At 52.2% G+C, this 15,759-nt stretch overlaps 1 protein-coding gene across 4 annotated transcripts in view; it reads left to right on the forward strand.

Annotated features, from left to right (window-relative positions):
• The window catches only part of AMPD2 (adenosine monophosphate deaminase 2), a 12,245-nt gene extending 9,830 nt beyond the window's left edge, over positions 1-2,415 (forward strand). For all 4 annotated transcript variants that reach the window (XM_063624541.1, XM_063624539.1, XM_063624540.1 and 1 more), the window contains 4 exons: positions 158-278; positions 595-768; positions 1,047-1,157; positions 1,307-2,415. In XM_063624541.1, the coding sequence (XP_063480611.1) occupies positions 158-278; positions 595-768; positions 1,047-1,157; positions 1,307-1,516 (616 nt within the window). In that variant the 3' untranslated portion in view covers positions 1,517-2,415. The remainder of the gene's footprint in view (positions 1-157; positions 279-594; positions 769-1,046; positions 1,158-1,306) is intronic.
• Positions 2,416-15,759: the final 13,344 nt, after the last annotated feature.

The following is a 15,759-nucleotide window of genomic DNA, read 5'->3' on the forward strand; positions in this document are numbered from 1 at the left end:
CACCCCTCACAGCCAGTAACCTACCCCTGTCCCCCTTATCCCAGGCCTGCATAGTTATTGGCTGGAGGACATATGCGTGCTGGGTTGCGGGTCAGGGGCTCCGGTGAGCCCAGTTGATCCCAGGCTCAGGAGCTGACACTGTCTTCATGTCCCCCAGGCAGAGGGGCTTCCACACGTTTGTGCTGAGGCCACACTGTGGGGAGGCTGGGCCCATCCACCACCTGGTGTCAGCCTTCATGCTGGCTGAGAACATTTCCCACGGGCTCCTTCTGCGCAAGGTCAGGATCTGCATCCCTAGCCTTCCCTCCCAATTGCTCACCTTCCTCTGAACCATTCGGGCCCCTTCAGCAACCGATCCTCCTCCCACCCAGCCCTCAGATTGGATTCTGCCTTCCCAATGTAACTACCCTTCCCCACCCCAGCCTTCAGCCTGGGACCCCAACTTGGATTTTGACTAATTCACCCTTTGCACATCAGGCCAAGCCTGGATTCCCCTCCCCCTGCCCTCTGCTGTGGCCTGAACCCCCAGAACCACTGTGCCCTGCCCAGCCTCGAGGCCACCTGACAGGCCCTCCCTCCCTGTTGCCTGCCCAGGCCCCCGTCCTGCAGTACCTGTACTACCTGGCCCAGATCGGCATCGCCATGTCCCCGCTCAGCAACAACAGCCTCTTCCTCAGCTATCACCGGAATCCGCTACCGGAGTACCTGTCCCGCGGCCTCATGGTCTCCCTGTCCACTGATGATCCCCTGCAGTTCCACTTCACCAAGGTCAGAGCCCAGCAGGCAGCCAGGCGGGCGGGCGTCCCAGGACGCTGGGGTCTCTCGGGTTGGGGGAGGTGGGGGGGGGGGTCTCAGGTTGGTGCTGCCCCCTGCTGGTAGAGCATAGCAGGCTAATTGGCAAGTCTTAAGGAGTTGGGGGGCTTGGGGGGTTGGGGGGTTGGGGGAATGGGGGGGTGGGGGTGGGGAGAGCGACTGGGGAGGCGGGGGAAGGGAGGCAGGGGCAGCTGGCCAGGACGCACTTGTCTGAGGGAACCTGGCCCGTGCAGGAGCCGCTGATGGAGGAGTACAGCATCGCCACCCAGGTGTGGAAGCTCAGCTCCTGCGATATGTGTGAGCTGGCCCGCAACAGCGTGCTCATGAGCGGCTTCTCGCACAAGGTACTACAGCGCCTGCCTGGACCTTGGCATGGCATCACTCCTCCTCTCCTCTGCATTTGGGGTCCTGACCTGTCCCTGGGATGGCTTGGGGTGGGGCATGACCCCTCAGCACTGGCTGCAGCCCTGTCCATTACCCCTGCTCCTTGCAGGTAAAGAGCCACTGGCTGGGACCCAACTATACCAAGGAAGGCCCTGAGGGGAATGACATCCGCCGGACCAACGTGCCAGACATCCGTGTGGGCTACCGCTACGAGACCCTGTGCCAGGAGCTGGCGCTCATCACGCAGGCAGTCCAGAGTGAGATGCTGGAGACCATTCCAGAGGAAGCGGGTATCGCCATGAGCCCAGGACCTCAGTGAGCCTGGTCCATGAAGTGCCCACCACATCGCAGCACTTTTACCACGTTTTGTCCTCAGACCCCTCCCATGCTGTGTGGTCTCTGCATGTCTCCATTCTTCTCTGTCGCTGTCTTGCATGTCTCCGACCATGTCACTGTCCCTGGGCCACCCAGTGAAAGCAAAGCCTGGGAATCTGCTCGTTGTTGTTTGGGCTCAGGTATTGAGCCTGACGGCCCAGGTATGGAGGACCTCCCCTGCTGGTGGCCCTGTCCTGGGATCCTCAGAAGCCTGACTGTCCTATAGGCTTCTCCAGTGTCCACAGGGGCTTGAGATGGTTGTGGGGGGCTGGCCCCTCTAGCCTTTCAGGTCCTTCCTGGGCAAATCTAAGCCTTGGCCAGGGCTGAAGTTTAGGCCCCTGTCTTGTTCATGTAGCCTAGGGGCAGGCGGGGGACCTGTGCACCTCTGCTGTGGGCACGGGGCTGCTGAGGGTCTGTGGAACTCCAGCAGCTCCGCACTGGGTAGAGCTGGGCCGAGAGCTCAGTCACAGCCCTGGGCTTCCTGGCCTGAGTGGGTAGACACAGGCGGCAGAGGTGCTGGACCACATCTCCGCCAAGTCACTGCCCAGCAGCCTTCTCCGTCCTGTCCCCAGCCCACGTGCTCCTTGGGTGTCAGCTTCCTGTGCCTCTGTGGGAGAGGGCAGCTGCCTTGTGTTATGTCTGGGGCCACGGTTGCTGCAAGGTCCTGGATCTGCCACTCAACCCCAGGAGTGGTGTTCTCAGTGTGGCTCCCAGAGCTGTGACCAGATCATGATCCCAGCTGGCCCCTGTGTTGTGTTCTGGACTGAGGCCTTTGCTGTGAACTGCAGTGTTTCATACGACCCATCTTTCCTAGTGCATGAGAAATAAAGATTATTTAAGTAATGAGGCAGGTGGGGTTTCTGTTGGGAGAGGGAACTCCGTGGTGGGAGGTGGCTGTGGATGGAGGCACCGTGCATTCTGAGGGAAGGGACTAGGCTTGGGTGATGTGTATGTTGTGCATGTGGAAACTGACAAAGGAAGCTGTGGGAGAGAGGAGATGCCCATCTGACCCTCATCCAGCCTGTCCCCCATGAGGGGGACACCTAGCCCCGGGTCTGCGGCACATCCCTGTCACACCAGCTTGGGGGCTGCTGTCTGTTTCCCACCTTGTACTTCCTCCCCTCTTCCAGCCTCTGAGGGGTTGGCCTGGTAGATGGGGTATATGCACCTACAGACAAACCCGAGGCCAGGGTCTTCTGGGGGGTCTTGTTTAGATGGCCCTCTCCAGGCCATACTCTCGGAGATTCTGATTCAATAGGCAGAAGGTGTGGCACAGACATCTGCAAACTCTCGGGCAGATTCTATTGCAAGAGGTTGGAACAAGCCTGTGCGTTCCGATTCCAGCCCCCACCCCCAACTCCCACCCCAGCCTCTGTCCCATGTTTAATACACAGTTTCTGGAGCACCTCCCTGGCACAGAGGTTGCTGGAATCTGTTCCCCAGGTAAAGAAGGAAAGTGGAATAGGCCCTGGGCTTTGCAGGGTCCTGGGTGTGCAGAGAGAAGCCTGTCGCTGCCCCTGCTGCTGGCTGGGGAGGCCTGTCCTCCCCTGGCTGGCTGCCTCAGAAGCAATTAGCCCTGGAACAGCATGAGCCTGTGTAATTGAGGGCCTGCCCAGAGCCAGAGCAGCTGGAGCAGGAGGGGGAGGCTGGGAGGCCTCTGGCTTCCTCCTCCCTTCTTGTCAGCTGCTCTCCCCTACCCCAGCCTCTTTCAGCAAGCAGGTCTGCACCTGGCCCTGGGCCTCCCAGTGGGTGCCCTGGGAAGAAGCTCTCCTCATCCCTCTCCACTTCCCATTGGCCAAGCCCTCTCCTGGTCAAGACCCAAGGCCCTTCAGTTCAGAAGACACCCCTTGCCAATTCATCCTGGCCACTTACATGTCACAGAATTGAACGTTGGAGCCCAATGAGGGTGGGAGGTGGTGAGTCCAGGGCTCCTCCACCCATGCTGGGCCTCGGCTGCCCAAGGATCCCCCTTAGAAGGGTGAGGGGAGCTCACTTTTCAAGTAGGTGAATAATTTAATAATACAAGTGAGCTGTATCTTGTCTTTGTTTTAACAAGGAAGCAGGATTAAAAGATCTTTCTAGAAGGTCTTTTGGAGGCAAGAACTGCCTGTCCTGTCTGCCAGCACTTAGGACTCCATATTTACTCGTTGAATTTGTCATTTAATAGAATCCTTCAGCTCACTTTCTTGTCTCCTGTTTTTCTTAGTGTGTGTTGAGGCTTAGCTCTAAGAATATTACTAACTTAAAGTTCCTTAGCAGCCTCTTCATGGTTTATTTTTGAAACGAGGTCTTGCTCTATCGTCCAGGCTGCAGTGACCTCCTGGGCTCAAGTGATCCTCCCACCCCAGCCTCATGAGTAGCTGGGACTACAGGCACGTGCCACCTGTAGACGGGGTTTCACCATGCTGCGCAGGCTGGTCCTGAACTCCTGGGCTCAAAGTGCTGGGATTACAGGCGTGAGCCACTGCACCCAACCCGCAATTTATTTTTTAAACAACTTGTCTCTGGTTTCTTAGTTTCTCAGAAATTTCTCTTTCAAATATTTATCAAGAGCAAATAATCTTAAAAGCCCATAACGCTTCTTCCTATCTGAAAAGAAAATCATTTTCATTAAAAAAAATTTGGAAAATATAGAAAAACAGGAAGAAGTAAAAGCCCACTCGTAATCTACCAGTTTCACCAAATATTTGCTGCATGCCTGAGATATATGTAGATATTTTAATACATATCTATGCATATTTATGTATTCTTTTCAGTTCTTTTTAAAATGCTATTTTTGAGTTGAGATCACAAGGATGAGTTAGGCTTTTTAAAATTTATTATTATTATTATTATTTATTATTATTTTTGAGACGGAGTCTCACTCTGTCGCCCAGGTTGGAGTGCAGTGGTGCAATCTTGGCTCACCGTAACCTTTGCCTCCTGGGTTCAAGTGATTCTTCTGCCTCAGCTTCCCAAGTAGCTGGAATTACAGGTGCGTGACACCACATCTGGCTAATTTTTTGTATTTTTAGTAGAGACGGGGTTTCACCATGTTGGTCAGGCTGGTCTCGAACTCCTGACCTCAGGTGATCCACCTCAGCCTCCCAAAGTGCTGGGATTACAGGTGTGAGCCACCGTGCCTGACCCCGGCCTATTTTAAAAATTATTTTAACATACGTCTTTCCACATGTCACTAAAATACTCTGCAAATATAAATGTGAACTACTGTGCACCACCCCCTGGCGAGCCTCCCATGGTTTATGATTACAGCTCTCCTCTGTTAAGAATAACTGTGGCCTAATGTGACCAACAGTGTGCACTCTGGGTTTGACTTTTGTTTCCACCGCTTTCAGGCTGTGTGACCTTAGGCAAGTTACTTCCCCTTGCTGTGCCTCCAGGTCCTCACCCATTTCATGGGGATAATAATAGCACTTTTCTCACGGGTTGATTTTGGATTCATTCAGCCACTGGATATAAAGCACTAAGCAAGAACTCAGTAAATATTAGCTATTATTATCTTTGCATAAATCTCTCCAGATTATTCTCTTAGCCTAGATGCCCCGAGTGAAATCACCAGGTCGAAGGTAGAATTTTTTTTTTACTGTCCTTGATAGAAATGAATCAAAGTATGTGAGCAGAAATAAAAAGTCATTTCCTTGCCCTCGACCTTGCCTGCACCTTCCATGCCAGCCCGCCACCTCCTCTCCGCTTTTGGAGCCCCACCCCCTGCCCTTCCTCTCGACCTGCTGTGTGTGCCTGCGTGTGTAAAGGAGCCCGCATCTTCTTCCTGGTCAGGGGCCAGATCTTACATGGAATGGGGGGGTGAGGGGGAAGGAGGGTGGGTGGCAGAGGGAGTAAATAAAACAGGCAACCCAACCTGTCTCCTTCCAATGTTTGGGACCTGTCCTGAGTGAAGTCGACACTGGGGGACTGTCCCTCATCTGTCCCTAAAGCTTTCAGACTGGGAAGTATGAGGGCTGTGTGCCAGGCCACATCTCACATGCCCTGCACGGGGTCACCTCTCCGTGCCCACTCCTGGGGGAGTGGAGGGGAGCAAGTGGGGAGCTATCTGGGCCCCCAGGCTGAGGTAGAGGATGGGTAAGGGTGTTTGGTTAGGGTGACAATAATCCTGATTTCTAAATCCTACATCAGAACATTTACCCTATCAAAGTATTGCCTCACTTATGAATGTATTCATATGAAATTCCAATAAAGGCTTAAGCATTAACTCAGATTTAATCCAATGTTTGACAAATCACTTTATTTTCAAAATGAGAGTGAAATTGCCCAAATTAGGATGCCCTGGACAATCTGGGGTGGGTGGTTTCTGCAGCTGGACCTGAAGCAGGCAGCCTGAAGGTCTAGAAATGGGGACGATCTAAGGGCCTTGATTTTGTGCGCATACCTGTCTTCTCCCGGCAGACCCTCGATGCCACCCCCACCCCCTGGCAACATGGGAGAGCTGAAAGAAAACCTTTGAGGGCTGCAAAATATGGAAAAAAAAAAGTTGAAATTGACAAATGTTTAGTGAAATGCCTTCAGAAAGTAGCATGTCAACTTCAATATTTGTTAAGTCACATGCCATTATATTTGAAAACAATTTGTAAGTTGGATTTTTGACAAGAGTTCCAGAATATGCAATATGATTAAAGAGAAATCATAGCCAATAGTAAATTAAATGAGTTACTCATAGTCAAGTAATTTCAAAAGCAAATTTATAAAAACCCCTTTAAAGCAAAGCAGAGTTTTATTTAATGAGGGGCTGTGGGTGCATTTTAAATGCAAGTGAGGGTGGGGCCTCCAAGAATCAGATGCAGGGAGGACTTACTTAAAATGGCTCAGACCCGCAGTCCCACTCTGGGCCAGAGGGCTTGGCTCAGATGTTGGTCTTGCCATCACCTTCAACTCTCCTGCCTCCCTAAATATTCTGGGCAGATTTGGAGCAGCTACTGCTGCCACTGGCATCTTCTCTGAATCTGTGCAACAGATACACACAGCTGGAATTTCTGTCTCCCCTTTGCAGATGAGAGACTGACCTGGGTTTAAACCTGAGTGTTCTGTATATTAGCTGGGCAAGTCAGCCCTCCTCCCTGACTTCCCAGGCTTGGAGGAGATATGCAAAGGGGAGTGGCTACCAATCCATTCCCAGCCAGGGTCCCAAGCTACTGCTGGGGTATGCTGGTGTGTCTACTATGCGTTTGCCATGGTGGGGTAAAATACCTATGAGCACCTGGCATTGGGCTGAGCTCTTTGTAGGTGTGAATGTACTTCCAGCTCCTAGAACTCTGCATGGTATCTATCACCATATTCCCTCGCTTCAACAGGGAGAATGAGGTTCGGGAGGTTATGTAACTTATCCAGGATGACTCAGCTAATGAGTGCCAGAGCTGGGATTTGACCCCAGAACTGTCAGGCTGCAAAGTCTTTGTTCCTCCTACTCCATCATGGTCCTGGGGTACGTGTCTGGTTGAGGGGGTCCCTCTAGGGGTGGGGTGCTCAGGGAAGGGACAGGGTCAGGCTCTGATGAGCAGACGGATCAGTGCGGGTGAGTCTAGAGGCAGAAGGGTCATGGAGGAGGCTCCTGCCACATCCCGGGTGTGATTGACAAGGACCTGGCTGGTGGCAGTGTGGGTGGAGAGGAGCTTTTGTGGGGAGGCTGCTAAGACCAGTGGTTAAGACAGAGGTGGCAGAGGTGGCCACAGGATTGTGATTGGCTGGCATAGCCTGATATGAGATTGAGAATGTGAATGCTCTGAGGCGGCCACTAGCCTGACCCCTCCCGGTTACCTTATACCCATCCCAATCCATACGCTGCCAGAGAGGAACTGGGTTTGTGATTCCCGGGCTCTATCCCACGGCACAGCTGTCACTTATTAGCCATAAGATCCTGAAAATTTCTAGGAACTCTGAGCTTTAGTTCTCTGATCTATCAAATGAGGATATCGGGGTCCACGTGTATTGGTTTGCTATGGAGATTAAATCCTGTTTATAAGGCTGAGTTCAAGGACAGTGGACTTGAACAACTATGGAGCTAGGTCAGAAACTCCACTGGGGGCCAGAGAAGGGTGGGCTAATTCCTTTTTTGGAGAAAATAGCAATAATACCATGCTTGCTTTGTGCTTTCTAATTTTCCACATTTAGTTTTTGCAACAGCCTTTTGAGTTGGTCAAGAGTGTGATTATTCCTCCCAGCAGCCTCAAATCCTTTTGGAACCAGGTGTGAGCTAAACACAAGTTATAAAATGTTACAAGTCCATAATGGATAATGGTACCGAAAGTCAGAGAGTCCCATACTTTGCCTGATCACAGGGATAGGAGGTGGAGAGTGGAGTGAGGACCTGGCGCTCGACTCCCAGCCCAGTGCTCTTATCTTTGAGCTCCCTTTGGGACCCACTGGAGATTTGAATCAGAAACTGGCCAGGGGGTTAATTGGAGGTGGGAGGATAGCTCCAGGTGACTGTGAAGCTGAGGTGGGGATGGCGAGGGTGGAACAGGGTGTGAGGTCTGGGCCTTGATGGGGTCACTAAGACTGGTTATTTATTTATTTATTTATTTTTGAGACAGAGTTTTACTCTTGTTGCCCAGGCTGGAGGGCAATGGCACCATCTCTGCTCACCGCAACCTCTGCCTCCCGGGTTCAAGCAATTCTAATGCCTCAGCCTCCCAAGTAGCTGGGATTACAGGCATGTGCCACCACGCCCAGTTAATTTTGTATTTTTAGTAGACACTGGGTTTCTCCATGTTGCTCAGGCTGGTCTTGAACTCCCAATCTCAGGTGATCTGCCTGCCTCAGCCTCCCAAAGTGCTGGGATGACAGGCGTGAGCCACCATGCCTGGCCAAGACTTTCAAAGGCAAGTGCCCATGTGTCTATTTATTTATTTATTTATGTTTTTATTTTTTGAGACAGAGTCTCACTCTTGTCGCCCAGGCTGGAGTGCAGTGGCATGATCTCGGCTCACTGCAACCTCCGCCTCCTGGGTTCAAGCGATTCTCCTGCTTCAGCCTCCCAAAGTAGCTGGGATTACAGGTGCCCACCACCTGTAATGGCTAATTTGGCTAATTGGCTAATTTTTGTATTTTTAGTAGAGATGGGGTTTCACCATGTTGGCCAGGCTGGTCTCGAACTCCTGACCTCAGGTGATTCGCCCGCCTTGGCCTCCCAAAGTGCTGAGATTACAGGCATGAGCCACTGCGCCTGGCCTCATGTGTGTCTGTTTAACTCCGCTGAGCTCCCTCCTCTCACTCCTCCTACCGCCTTGGTCCCGCGCACCCTCTGGGAGAGCCCCTGCTGGCTCTGAATCCCAGTGCACCTCCCGGGCAGCTGTGGAGGCTCGGCGCCCCACCCTCATCTCAGCTTCTTTCGCACCTGCTCCTGCTCTTCTGCTCCTGGCCCCATCAGCTAAGTCCCATTTATCTCATTTCTTTCCCTGAATAACTGTTCTTCTTAAACTCTCACAGCAGCACTGTGCAGTATGTATTAGCGTTATCCGTATTTCACAGATGGTTATCCTAATGCACAAAGAAATTGAGTAACCAGCTCTGGTCACTCAGTGGGCATCAGGTAGAGCCAGGACTCAGCCCCAGGTCCATCCGACTCCAGCTTCCAAGTGGAGCCATTATGGCGTATCATCTCCAGAGGACTGGCAACCTCCAGAATCCTGCATGACCAGGCTGTCTCAGAGCATCTGAATCTCACATCAGCTGAGACACAGCGACATCCAGCCAGGATACGGCTAAGATGAGCTGCCTTCGGGTTTTGTCACAGGGTAGCAGGGGAACCTGGGACAATACCCAGCGGCCCACCAATTGCTCCCTTGTTGGGGAATATTCCTTGCCTCGTAGCGTGGGTGAGCCTGCTCCTAGCTGGTCCTCCTGCCTTCCTGATGGCTTCCTCGCTGCCTTCCTCTCTATACCCACCTCTTCCTTCTCCCCAGCAGGCCAGGAGGCCAATACCTGTGGCAGGTGCCTCGCCTTTCCTTGCAGCTCTTTCCTCAGAGCCTGGAGTCAGGTTGGAAGTTGGTTGGGAGAGAAGCAGGTGCTGGGGCGAGGTGGAAGGAGGAGGGGCGAGAGGAGGAGAGGCTCCTCCATGGTGTTCATCAAAGGCCCTGGGTGGACGTATGCAAGATGGACCAGCAGCTGGTGTTCAGGAGGCCACTGGGCAGGCCCTCACTCCATTCCCTCCTGCAAATGTGACTGCCCATAGAAACGAACTCCCTCTAATCCAGCACACAGGAGCTGATAAGCTACTTATCAGCTTACAATAAAGACTCAAAACAACAAGCATGGGATTTTTTTTAAAAGTCAACCAGAAGTGGCTCCATGAGCAATATGTTGGAACCAGGGTTTTGAAGAGTCTGGGTCAGCCCTGGGCCTCCTTCTCCTCTGCACCCATGTGCACTTGAGCAGAGCCCTTCCGCCCAGAAAGTGCCTTTGTGGGTTTAGAAAAAGATGTCCCTTCCTTGGGTAGACACAGCCTCCTGATGGGGAGCACAGCTTGGCCAGCAGAGCACAGGCTAGCTTGCAGTCTCTGATCACCCAGAGGCTCTTGTGCAGCGTGTAACCCACCTGACATCTGTGTCAGCCTGGCTGGGGGTCTCTGGAGTGCCCACAGCCTGAGGGTGCATGTGTAGCTGCATTCTCACTGATGTCACTAGTTCTTGTGCCTACTCTTGGAGGATGTCACCTAGCCAGGTCTGAACGTTCCAGGCAGCATCCTACATGAGTTTGTAAATCAACTGAAGCTCCAGCAGCCCCCGCTCCACCCCAGTTGTGTCCTGCAGCTGAATACTTCTCAGTGCCCACAGAGCTGCCTTAGCACCTCGGGTTGCCATGGGAGTGTGCATATTTATGCCTCGGTGTCCCCAGAGTGGTCGGCCAGAGCCCCATCCTGAAGAAGCCCTGTGCACGGCTCTCTCCTTTCCCTCTGTCACATCCTCTCCCTGTGCACCAGATACCTTGCTGGGCTGCTTGAGCCCTGGGGTCATGCACAAACCCAGAGCTGAAACACCCTCATGCCACCTTTGTGTGAGTTAGGAAAAGGTGAGCCTTCTGGGCAGATATACCCCTGAAAGCTCAAAGAACGAAGGGCATATTTTGGTAAACAAGAGTGTCTCTCCCTCCAGGTGACTGCAGCTGTGCCGCCTGAGTTCTTGGGTGAGCAGAGCGTACGCTGGGTTTCAGCTCCTGCTTGCCCCTTGGCTGGTAGTCCTTGTGCAGTACCCAACTGGTCCACAGGGTGGCGGTACCTCCTGAGAACAGCTTCTCCTGCCTGAGGCTGGGTTCTGGGAATGGATGGGCTGGGGCACCCTCTCTAGGCACCCATGCCCATTAATTCGGCAGCGAGCACACTTGGGGCCCCACCCACCAGCCCGGTGGGCAGGCTAGCTTATGTATGACCCCTCCAGTGAGAGCTATGGCTTAGGCTCACGCCAGGATCCCCACTAGGAGAGCTGCACCGCCACTAGCTGAGGCGGACCCCCTTTCTGCAGGGCAAGGCTGGAGCCACATGCACACACTGGCTTTTTGGCTGTTCTGTCCTAAGCCCCCACACCACCCACATTATCTCGTGACCACATTTTTCCTCCAGATATGTGGGCCATATGTGGTTAGGCCATATCTTCTTTTACATCGGCAAAACCTAATGGGGTTTCCAGAATCTTCCTGCTCCTCATGTGGAATGCCTCTGAATTTCTAGATGATGTCTGCAGGTGTGTTTTGTTTTTGTTTTTCGAGACCGGGTCTTGCTCTATAGCCCAGGCTGGCGTGATCTTGGCTCACTGCAACCTCCACCTTCAGGCTTAAGCAATCCTTCCACCTCAGCCTCCTGGGTAGCTGGGACTATAGGCGCATACCACAACACCCAGCTAATTTTTGTACTTTTTATAGAGATGAGGTCTCACTATATTGCCAAGGCTGGTCTCGAACTCCTGGCCTCAAGCAATCCACACACTTTGGTCTCCGAAAGTGCTGGGATCACAGGCATGAGCCACCGTGCCTGGCCTTTCTGGGGGTGTTTATTTCATCTCTGAGTGGATTTTCCGGTAACTCTCAGAGATTTGAGGAAGCCCTAATTGTCACCTTCATAGACTGGTCACACCCCAGGAGATAAAGCTCCTAAAGGAGATAAAGCTCCTTGCTAGGAGCCCTGGCAGAGGCTTACGTGGGCTGTGGGTAGTCAGGGCAGGGAGGAAGCTCTAGGGTCTGGGGCATGTGGATAAGTCTCCAAGGAGGAGATAGACTTTGAACAGACAGTAAGGATGGGGAGAGCCTGCATGGAGGAGGAGGAGGGAGGAAGCCATCTGGGGACTGTGTGGGGGGCACCTTCCCATCCTGCTCTGGTGTGGGGTCAGTGCTCCAAAGGCCCATGGTAGAAGAGGATGGCACTGCCCTTCACCCTCAGACCAGTGCCTCCCTGAGATGGAAACCAGAGGATCTCCTTGCCTCTCTCAGAGAGAGAGAGAGAGAGAGAGACAGAGAGAGAGAGAGAGAGAGGCTCTGCTGGCACAGGAAGCTTGTCCCATGACACTTAGTCCAATAATTGTTCCCTTGTGTGCTTAGCCCTGGGAACCCTACTGATCTTGGGTAAGGACACAGGGCCATAGCAGAGCCCAGGAAGGACACTTGGGGCTCCAAGGTTAGGTTCTTAGTATTAAGGTGAGAGACAAAATGATGGCCCTCTGACTGAAGAGATTTGCCCTAAAGAGGGTGACAGGGAGCTCGCCGCGTGGCAGGGGATAGAAAAGAAGATTTGCTGGCCTGTTATGGAGTTAGGGTTGGAGTTGGCATGGGCTACTAGAGGGGAGGTGGTGGGGCCAATAGAGAGCGACAGGCCTGCAGAAAGCACTTTTCTATCCAAGCTATAGGCCTTGGGTTTCTCAGTCTCACCCACCCTATCCACACAAGCCTCAGTGCAACTTTACACCCACTAGGATGACTACAATAAGACAAGAATGGGAAATCAGTGTTGCAAGGATGTGGGGAAATTGGAACCCTCATAATTGCTCGTGGAAATGTACGGTGGTGCACCCACTATGAAAAACAATTTGATGGTTCCTCAAAATGTTAGACATACAATTACCACATGACCCAGCAATTCCCCTCCCAGGTATATTCCCCAAAGAAGTGAAAACTGGCACTTCAAAAATATATGTACACTCTCTGGGCATGGTGGCTCATGCCTGTAATCCCAACACTTTGGGAGGCTGAGGCAGGCGGATCACCTGAGGTCAGGAGTTCGAGACCAGCCTGACCAACATGGTGAAACCCCGTCTCTACTAAAACAACACAAAATTAGCTGGATTACATGCCTGTAATTGCAGCTACTTAGGAGGCTGAGGCAGGAGAATCGCTTGAACCCCTGAGGCAGAGGTTGCAGTGAGCTGAGATTGTGCCACTGCACTCCAGCCTGGGTGACAGAGTAAGATTCTGTCTCAAAACATAAATAAATAAAAATTATATATATACACACACACACACACACACACACTCATGTGTACAGCAGTAATATTCACAATAGCCAAAAGTGAAAATAGTCCAAATGTGTATCAACAAATAAATGGATAAACAACATGTGTTATATCCATATAATGCAATATCATTCAGCCATAAAAGGGATAAAGTACTGATGCTTCCATTTAGTGAATGAACCTGGAAAACATTATGCTGAGCAATACAAGCCAGAAAAGACACAAAGATCACGTGTTGTATGGCTGTATTTATGTGAAATAGCCAGAATAAGTAAATCTGTAGAGACATCTACAGATTGGTGGTTTCCAGAGGCTGGGGAAGTGGGGTGATGGGGAGCAACTGCTTAATGGATATGGGGTGTCTTTTGGGGGTGATAAAAATGTTTTGAAACTAGATAGAGGTGGTGGTTGCCCAACATTGTGAATGTACTAATTGCCACGGAATTGTTCACTCTAAAATTGTTCATTTTATATTATGTGAATTTCACTTCAACGTAAAAAAAAAAAGAAAAAACCAGCCTCAGTGTTCTTACTAGTAAAAAGAGGCTAATAATACTACTTATTTCATGGAGAGGTGGGCCAATGTTCTCCAAATGCTACTTTCTGGGGTTGCACCAAGTGTGCCCCAAATCTCTTGGCCCCTGGGGAATGTGGCTTAAGTTCCTGCGCAAAGAACCGAAAAGCCCAAAGAGCTGAAGCTGCGAGGTGGCGCCTAACGGGCTGTCCCTCTACTGTGGTCAGAGCCGTGCCCCTTGCAGGTGGGTAGCGCTGAGAGCAGAGCAGCGCCCGCAGGACTGGCCTGGGGATCCCGCAGGCGGGAGGGACTCCGCGGGCCTTTCCCTACCTGGGAGGTGCACGGTTGGCCACCAGGGCGCGCTGCTGGAATCTCCCCAGAAATCGGGCGGAGGTTTAGGCCTCAGAGTCACTTAAACTTGTAACCCTACCGGTAGCCGTGGAGTCTAGTAAATGTGGGGTCTGCCGGGGTTCACCATTCATCCCATGCTGCTGAGGGGCAGGCATGGGGCCTGTTGGCCACAGGAGACCTCCAGGCTTCTCTCCCACTCTTCTCCTGCCTGCACCCCCTCTCGGGTAGAGGCTGCACCTCCTGCTTGGGTTCAGCCACCTCCAAATGCTGCATCAATGGCCCGTCCCTCTGCCTGCGGGGCTGGGCCAGCGCGGGAGAGGCAGGTCGGGGGTTCGGGGAGCTGGGGATCTGCGGTATGTCCTGACCCCACACACTTTGGTGTGTGCCATAAAGCCACAGCCTTTCCTCCCCACCCAGCCCCGTCTGCATGAGAAAGCATCACCTCTGCTTTCTTTTTGATCCGGCAGTTCTCAGCCAGGCTGGAGGCGGCCTGGAATCCCAGATCATCTACTGACACCCCTAGTTTCCCTTGCCGCTCCTCCGGAGGACGTCCCTAACCCCTGAGGCTGCACCACAGGCAGAGCTGCCAGAACCGCACCACCACCAAGATTGCTACCTGGAGATTCCTGCTTGTCCCCCCAACCTCAGGTCAGACCCCTGCACATATCCACGGCCCAGCTCCCGTGTTCTGGGGCCATCTTTATAACCTGCTGTGCATTCCTGCCAGATCGAACTCATTGCCTCCCCCACGTTACCTCATTCTCTCTTTGTGCACTTTTTTTTCCTTTTTTTTTTTTTTCTTTTGAGACGGAGTCTCGCTCTGTCTCCCGGGCTGGAGTGCAGTGGCGCCATCTCTGCTCACTGCAAGCTCCACCTCCCAGGTTCACGCCAATCTCCTGCCTCAGCCTCCCGAGTAGGTGGGACTACAGGCGCCCGCCACCACGCCCGGCTAATTTTTTATGTTTTTAGTAGAGACGGGGTTTCACCGTGTTAGCCAAGATGGTCTGGATCTCCTGACCTTGTGATCCACCCGCCTTGGCCTCCCAAAGTGCTGGCATTACAGGTGCGAGCCACTGCGCCCGTCCTCTTTGTGCACTTTCTTTGTATGTAGGGAAACAGCAACAGTAAACCCCAAAGACTCATTACAGGGACCTTCTTATGCAGCCAATGATGTTTGTGTTCCCTGGTGCACTGCTCTGCAGCTTTCCCACGCGTTCGGGTTCAGGTCTCTCTCCGGCATGTCTGCTGCCTTGTTTACTCCCGCCTTAGCGGGAGTGTTTATAGGATCTACATTACACTGAAATATTCCAGCCTTGTGAAGTAGCATTTCTTGCTGATAATGAAAACAAAAGACACAAAGAATTCTAAGAAATGCCTACAGTGTTTGGCACGTGAGGGCCTCTTGGCCTAGGGCCAAGTTTGTCTACTATCAGCCCCCACGGTGGCTGGAAAGTCTTGGGTTGTTGTTGGCTCTTTGGGCCCTGTGGTTTCACCCTGCAGCTTTTTGTAGGCAGTGTGGTGTCCTGGGTAGACTCAGGCCTTGGGGTTGACTGGACTGGTCAGATACAACTTGGTGACTTGCTAGCTGTGTGTCCTTGGGCAAGTTACTTAATTTTCCTTAGCCTCAGTTTTCTCATCCATAAAATGAGGGAAGAAAGAAATAATTCAAAGAGATGTTTTGAGAATTTGGTGAGGAGGTATATGTAGTGGACAAGTCATAGACACTCAGTAAGTATTGGCTGGGATTATTAGCAAAAGCAAATAAGCCCCTTCTTTAAAGGGAACATAGCTTTTTCTAAACACCACTGTCAAATTGGCGATCAAGAAGTTATGTTCCTCAAGACACCCAGGAGCAGAGGCCAGGGAGAAGGATGT

Source organism: Symphalangus syndactylus, chromosome 12, assembly GCF_028878055.3.
Source record: "Symphalangus syndactylus isolate Jambi chromosome 12, NHGRI_mSymSyn1-v2.1_pri, whole genome shotgun sequence".
Classification (NCBI taxonomy): Eukaryota; Metazoa; Chordata; class Mammalia; order Primates; family Hylobatidae; genus Symphalangus; species Symphalangus syndactylus.